We start from the raw sequence: 7,738 nt of genomic DNA on the forward strand, positions 1-7,738 counted from the left end.
GACTGAAATGAAGAAGAGCTGAGGGTCGCATTCATCCACATATCTGTGTTATTCCCCCGTCAGTGAGGGTGGCGTGAAGCATAAATCGGAGGACTCTGTATTCTCAGGCATATCACTACTCCCCAAACCAGGCCAGATCCAAACTTCTGAGGTCCACTGAGACCAGGTGTACTAACTGCAACACAGACCCACGCTGGGATTAATTAAGGTATTTCTGTCCCACGTCTGTGATTTGCCGCTGTAATGTTATGACAAGATGCTTTTTGGCAGCAGAAACTGTAGATTTGTAAATGTGTAGCCTCTGTCTCAGAGTCATAATCTACTAATCAGGGGAACAATACTGTGACACATTACTGATATCAGTGTTTACATATATATATTTATGTATGCTGTAGAAACTGCACTTAAACTGAGTGAAATGTTGCTCTTTTAAAATACACTGTGAATTTCAAAGTGGAGAATTAACTGTTTTAAGTGCCATATTTACATTTTGAGGGTATTTCCTCAATATGCTGTGATGTATTTCTCCAGTGTGTTTGGTCGTGAGCATTTGCTTGATTTATTTAAGTTTGTGTTCTGTAAGTGGCCTTACGATGAAACCATCATCTGTCCTCACACTGTAACGTCACAAAATCACATGCAAGGAATAACAGAGGGGACTATTACAAGAAGGAAAAACTTCTGACCTGCTGTGTAAAATCAGAAGTCTCTGCAGAAGCGTGTCTAACATGGAGGCTGCGAGTCAGCAAATGTGGAAACAAGAGAAGAAGACCTTGAAGATTTGAGAGAGAGTTTGAATTGACGTATTTGAGAAAAAAATCATCTCAAGGTCACAGTCACATTGCATCCACTGTGATTCTTAAAACAGATAGTTTTTTACCCAGCAACATTTAGAGAAGATGAATCAGTGTTTGTGTTGGAGGAGCCGTGACTCATGTTGTATTGACGACCGTGTTTGGATTCATTTATTTCTATAAATCAGTCAGAGGGATCTGTAGCTGACACTCTCCAAGAGGGACATCTAGTGGTCAAATGTGTCACTGTAAGCATCGCCATCACTGCATATACAGCAAAATAATACAAGTGATGTCTACTCAGTTTCATTGGAATTTTAAGATGAAATAATAATACATGTAGTTTCATTATTTTTATATGACTAAGTTATGATCATATTAGTTCATATGAAAAGTTGATATGTCAACTGTTAGGAAATACAAAATCATTTTAACTTGTTTATGTGTACCACACTGGACTGCAGGGATTATAAGAAGTACGAATGTCAGATGACATTAAGAAATTACCCCATCAGGAGTCTTACAGGGAAATATTTCTTTGTAGTAATGATTTAGACAAAACTGTATATATTTAAAATAATGCACTAATATGATTAAGACAATAAATACTGATGCTTTTGAAGCATATGACTCAAACTAACTGTGTCCTGAGTGTCAGACATTTTAACATGGTGTCATATTTGTCTCTTTAAATTTAGCCATTGGTTTTATTGAGCTTTATGATGTTTAATGGTAAGTTGGTCTCCACTGATTTACACAAGGTCATTTAACATGTCACAGTAGAAAAACCAGAGATGTAAGTCATAAAATTCAGAGAAGCACATACCTCCTCCAAGTACCAACAGTCCCCTTAGATTCAGTCAAGCTGCACTAAATGTCAGTAGATTTTAGTTCCCTAAATGTGAGACATTTTTCCTTAAGATCCATTAATCACCCGTAACACATCCTTCCACCAAGTTTCATGGGGGAAAAAACCAACAAACAAATGGACAGGGGCAAAAACAACCTCCTGGCTACTTCAGTTTCACAGAAACAAGATCATGTCATTGTTAATAAAGTTAACAAATAAAGATTAAATCAATTTACTTTGCAGGTACAGAGTACGAAAAACACCCCCCCCCCTTCAGTTTTGTAAACAATTTTTTATTATTATTGGGGAGCGACATGATAATAGGAAAAAAAATCTATAAAAAATTATAAATACCTATAGAAATAAGTAAACCTAAAACAACAGTGAGAACAGTAACAGACTGTGCCTATAGCTTCAAGCGATTGGCTTTACTTCTCTGAAGATCACAATTACACTTTTATTTTGTTGCACAATTGACAGTTGTGTTAAACGATATTAACTGAACTTGAGTGCTGCTGAAATCCTGCATCGCAATGTGAAATTTCAGTCAATAACATAAGCTCATTAAGACATGGTAGTATGAGTGCAGCTTCGTTTTAAGTTCCAAAACACTGACCACTAGAGAGCGCCACATGATCACTAACACTAATCTGACATGCTAACCGTAGCTCGCCGGCTAAACAGCTGCACTGAAATAACTGCTTACAGTTGACTGGCTCAGGTTTGGCAGCTAAAACCATACAGTTTTCAGAATAGAGGAAACGTTCATCAAAAATTTAAATATGGCCATTATCGATTAAACCTCGTGTGAGTTAAAGCACTGGACGATTTTTAGCAACTTTTTAGCCCGGGCCGGAGCTTTGAACAGAAAGTTTCGGAAACAATTCCAACTCTCCATGTCAGGTCACGACTGAAGTGTCCTGAGCTACAGTAAAGACAAAGGTTCATTAAACACTTAGTTCAATCAACAAATGAACACGTTCAGAAATAGTTTGGTGGATTTGGAAAATGTGGATGAGGAGATGTCTCATGGCAATGGACTGACAAAAATGATCAAAAAGAAATTCTATTCTTAGTCAAATAATATTTTTCTTGGTGCCACAAGAGCAATCAGCGTTTTTTTTTTTTTCAGGATGTTGAGCCTGACCTGATGAATATTAATGGATTCCTAGTCGCTATTTATCTATTTACCCGTCATCTTCTTGTTATTCTCAAGTTGCCAGCAGCATTATGTTGCACAGCCTAGTTTATTAATTTGACCCATTCTTCTATCTCAATCCTTCATGTCAGGAAGTGTCTAATGTCTGATGATGAAGATGAATATTTTGAGAATGGTATAAAAATCTGTAGTTTGTTTATTTCTATTGAAATGTCCTCTGATGGCAGGTTATGGAGCAACTTTTTGCAACTCAAACATGGTCGTCAAGAAAGTTATATAAGTAGTTATGACTTAGACAAAACGGTAAAGGTCGAGGACAACTTTTTGTGAACATGACAGCAGACTAGTACTAGTGCCAATGCTCCAAGAGAGTTTGAAAGAGCAACTTGAGAAATAAGAGAGAAATACACTAGCAGGCTTAAAGCACTTAATAATTTATAATCAATATAATCAAGTTAAAAAACTGAACAGCGAATGTTATCATCTGATTCTGCAGTTCCCCCAGGTTTGCACAGTTTCTTTTAATTTAATCTTCTTTGGTTTTCTGGTGCATACTTGACAGATTTGATCTCTCACTGCTCTCAAAGATTTGTTTTCAGCCACAACAGTCAGCTGTTTAAAGTTAGCCGGCTTTAAAAACCCACTGTAACCTGCAAAGTAAAAAGTTACTGCTGTTTTGTACCATAAAGCATTGTTCCTGATTCAGTTAGTCTTATATTTTATCTTTATCGCATTAGAATAGGTGAACTAGACTTCATTCACTCTTTCTACTTGGTTTAATGAAATTGAATTGACTTGTTCTTCAGCATAGCAAGCATAAAAATATGTTAATTGATGGACGCAGATAATGTTGTTAATTTTCTTTTCAACTGAAAATTATTAATGCTAAATAATAAAATCAGCAATAATGCTTCATAGCTTCATGATGAGAAATTGAGTATAGTGCTCAGTATACTTATGTAAAAATAAACATGTTATTAAATGAAAAGAACCTGTGATATTGTGTGCTTTCCTGGCTGGACTGCATGACTGTGTGAACTAGTTATTCTGAACACTGCCAACAAAACATCTCTGTAAATAAAATTCCTCTGCTCATACACTTCCCCTTCCGGTCCTTGAGTGAATGGTAGTTTTGTTTCAGCCGTCAGGATCAATTAAAACTTGCTCCCATGAACAAACATCGTGGTGCAGAGATGGAAATGAGCTGCCCCTCTAGCGGCCCCCACAGAGGATGTACCATTCCAACATTTTCCAAATCCCAAACCCTGGGTGTCCTCAACACGTCAGTAAACTAGCTACTTTGACTTGGCCTTCTGTTTGGCGGCGGGTGCAGCTGCAGGTTTCGGGGCAGCTGCAGGAGCAGAGGAGGGTCTCACTGAACTATACAGATTGAGGCACCTGCAAAAAAAGGAGATAGGGAGGCTTCGGATTACACAACATAATGTAAACAGACCAAAAAGAAAGAGATATATATTTCCAGAAACCTGAAACATCTATCTTTTTTTCTTCTTCTAACTTCTATCTTTTTGCCCATGTCCCTTTTAGGGGCTGTATTAAAGGACATAGTAGAACATTTCATATAAAGAGCAGGTTACTTACATGGTTTTGATTTTCTTCACAAAAGCTTTTACCGCTCGTACAATCTTCCTTATCCGCACCTGACAGCACAATGACACACGGGTCAGTAAATCCAAGACATTGTGACATCAATAGATTTTGTGTCATGAGCTGATATTACAAATGCATACATTCAGCGATAGGATGTATATATATTTTTTTACTATCATCCAAGACCATTAAGCAATCAAACAATCTAATCCTGTAAAAAAAAAAAAAGATCTTTGATTTCCTGTTATATTAATTTATGGATTATATCTTTTATTGAATGCTTAATATGTTTAATAAAAGTAATAAATACATACAAAAAAATAAGAGTAAATGTGTATTTGTATTTTTTACAGTGTATTTAATCATTCCGAGAAGTCTTAAATTATTATATCCTGCTTCTTGTCGAAAAAAACAAACTACTCTCTTTAGAGATGCAGCTTTGTGATGTTATCGATATGTAATTTTGGAAATTTGCAGTTTACACGGTCTTACCTGCTGCTTTTTGTACAACAGAGGAAGTGAGAAAACAACGATCACAGCTGTGAAACAAGGACGAAGGAGAAAAGACTGGTTGACATAGTATTATTTACCAGTAAATGACAAGTGCAACACTTTTATGAAATGAATTAGCTAAGAGAAGATGTGTTCGGACACTGTTAAAGCACTAGAAGGCTTTGTGTCACATCACATTCATACAACGTGTCCATGTGAAAAGGCTCTTCAGGGTGAGGCAGGAGTGGATGGATGAAAGCACAAAGTGCTTGACTTAGGCCACACAGAGATGCCAGAAGGAAAATTCTTTGGAATCAGTTCAACTCACCAGCTATGATCAGAGTCAGTCCGCTGGTTAGGACACCGACATAGGTCAACAGATACAGGAGCACAACAAACTGTGAGAGAGAGCAGAGAGAGAGTGATTTGATGACATTCAATGGTATATTTTTTTCGTGTGTTTTCTATAATACAGTTAATTTACAGACTTAGATTTCATGTTTCAGCTCTGAGGTTTCATGAATCAGATACTGTACATGGATTAATGTGGCTCACATGGTACTTTTCAATCATTATTTTGTCATCATGCTCGAACCTTGATAGAGTCAATCATGCAGTCGATGAAAAGGAGCCGTTTGATCTCTGTAACGGCGAATGCAACCAGTAGCACCACCTCCTCTACCAGCATCACTGTGTCCTTATCTGTCAGAGTCTTGTCATAATCCAGATGTGACCTGGGAACACACAGACACATGATTACAAAAGCTAGAATGGCACTCAGTAGAGCACATACCTCCACCAAGGTCCAGCATACAACTTAAATTCAATCAAGCTGCACCAAATTTCACCCACTCATAGAAATCAGTTTTCTTAAATATGCCAGATTTTTCTTTTTTATCAAGATTCATGAAATATTCACGTAGAAATCAACGAAAATGCCCCAAAAAACGTATCTTGCTCACAAACAAACCAAACAAATAAGCAGGGGTGAAAACGTAACCTCCTTGGCGAAGATTATGAAATCTAATTTTACCCCGGTAGAACAGGTCAACTGAGGCCCTACATTTGCAGCATGTTTCTGCCATTGAACATCCAGCGTGGCCCAAATCAACAGACTCACTGGAAAGGGTGCACCCCAGGGTTGCAGCGAAGCAGCTCCAGCAGCTTGTAGTAGAGACGGAGGAGGAAGTTGACACACATGATACCCAGGCAGAGGTGGGAGAGCACGGTGATGGCACTGAGCTGGAACAGGCTCGCCAGGGCGATCACCAGCCCTGTGAACACCACACCGGTCCACCTCACGCTCCGCCAGTACACCAGATCCACAACTGCAAAACAAGGTGGACACTTGCTAGAAACGAGAAGTTAGGTGAGTTATACTGAACGAGTGTTTGAGTGTATCTGTGAAAGAAAAGTTAACTTTGTAGATCATCTTCGTGCTCAGTCAACAATTTGGTATTGTTAAGAGCCTGTGACATGTCATCACAAGTCAGCTCTAACCTCTTGGCTCTATAAAAAGACGCACAGATTTTGTTTCATAAGATTTCTTAAATTCTGTCATATCAAAATGCAGTGAGTGGATTCACTCTTCAACGTAACGACCCAGATCACCTTCTTCTTTTTGTTCCAAACAAAACTGCTGCTGCCGACAGAAACATGACACACATCCTTGAACAGTAAAAGAAATAAAGCTCACTACCTTTATAAAATGTGAAAAAGAATAATAGAATTATTAATCTTTTACAATAATTTCTTCTCAATAGAAAGAAGCACGTCAGAATGAATGTATTGCTTCTAATAATGTGCTCTGTACTGAATGAATAATAAAAATAAATACTCATTGAGTCAGAGTGTATCAGACCATCAAACAACAAATCATCAGCCTCCTAACTCCAGTGTTAATATCACCATAATTATCTGATTAAAATAAATCCTCAAGAATGTTACACATAAACATATTCACACACACGACGACAACAACTTGTCTCTAAGAGACGATGCATCAATAAGAGAGTCTCGCATTCACTCACACAATAGTTGAACCAGCGGAACATATATACAAAAATATATACAAACAGTCTTATTTAATGGCTTATCTGAAAACCGGTCCGAGACAGAGACATCCCTATGTTACACCTATGAAGTCATTTTCCAAGCTTGGTATAGCCATAACCTGCCTTTACTTCTTACTTTAAGAACAACTAAAGCGAAACAAAAATAGCAACAATAATTCCAATTTGACAATTAGGATATTTAGGAATGAATCAAACAACCGTTCATTCAGGGACTCAGGGAGTCTCATTTAGCTGAGTCCCATTCTATCCATATGTCCAACAAATGACAGTCATGCTGTATCCACACCTGCCCAGCAGAGGGTAAAAATAACTGATCTATCCCCCCACCTGGCAGGTGGAGTCTGACCACTGCCCTCTCTCCTCTCTGATTCCCTTTACTTTAAGCTGTCACCATTTCTTTGCTTACGTTTGGTGGCCATTTCAGCAGCGATCCTGCCTGCTCTCCTCTCTTCCTTGCGCTCCCACTGTTGGCTTTCACTCCAGGCTTTTTTTGGCTGCCCGGGCTCAGTCAGCAATATATGGCCTGGCTGGCCTAATTTTATCCTGTATTGGATACCCCCTGTTTGGATTCACACACACACACACACATGCACGCACGCACGCGTATACACACACACACACACACAGACAAATTGGGAACCTGAGACGTCAGCATGTACATATCCCTCAGCGTTCAGAGGCTCTTGGTTGACAGCTCTGTGAGCCCTCTGGATGCCGACCTGCACCCAGAGGCCCCCACCATAACATGTAGCTACATTAG

The 7,738-nt window shown here is 38.5% G+C and overlaps 1 protein-coding gene and 1 long non-coding RNA gene across 2 annotated transcripts; one reads left to right on the plus strand and one right to left on the minus strand.

The window, feature by feature from the left end:
- The first annotated feature begins 1,522 nt into the window (after positions 1 to 1,522).
- LOC117774311 lies at positions 1,523 to 3,259 on the plus strand. Its single transcript, XR_004616050.1, has 3 exons — positions 1,523 to 3,015; positions 3,072 to 3,074; positions 3,143 to 3,259. It is a non-coding gene; the product is annotated as an uncharacterized LOC117774311 (long non-coding RNA).
- A 263-nt stretch (positions 3,260 to 3,522) lies between these two features.
- Positions 3,523 to 7,508, minus strand: rtn2b (reticulon 2b). The gene is made up of 7 exons (XM_034606638.1): positions 7,385 to 7,508; positions 6,024 to 6,231; positions 5,499 to 5,637; positions 5,232 to 5,301; positions 4,904 to 4,950; positions 4,403 to 4,461; positions 3,523 to 4,201 (listed from the first exon to the last, which is right to left on the minus strand). Exons 1-7 carry the CDS (start codon positions 7,395 to 7,397, stop codon positions 4,099 to 4,101), a joined length of 639 nt encoding a protein of 212 aa, XP_034462529.1. The 5' UTR covers positions 7,398 to 7,508; the 3' UTR covers positions 3,523 to 4,098.
- Between the last annotated feature and the right edge of the window lie 230 nt (positions 7,509 to 7,738).

The sequence above is a fragment of the Hippoglossus hippoglossus genome, chromosome 14 (genome assembly GCF_009819705.1).
Source record: "Hippoglossus hippoglossus isolate fHipHip1 chromosome 14, fHipHip1.pri, whole genome shotgun sequence".
NCBI lineage: Eukaryota > Metazoa > Chordata > Actinopteri > Pleuronectiformes > Pleuronectidae > Hippoglossus > Hippoglossus hippoglossus.

What these genes read in the sequence shown, in the direction of transcription:
- rtn2b (XM_034606638.1), bottom strand. An exon ending in ACTGACTCTGATCATAGCTG is followed by an intron (nt 4,951 to 5,231) that starts GTGAGTTGAACT and finishes CTTGTTTCACAG; the next exon opens with CTGTGATCGTTGTTTTCTCA. An exon ending in TGTTGTACAAAAAGCAGCAG is followed by an intron (nt 4,462 to 4,903) that starts GTAAGACCGTGT and finishes TTGTGCTGTCAG; the next exon opens with GTGCGGATAAGGAAGATTGT.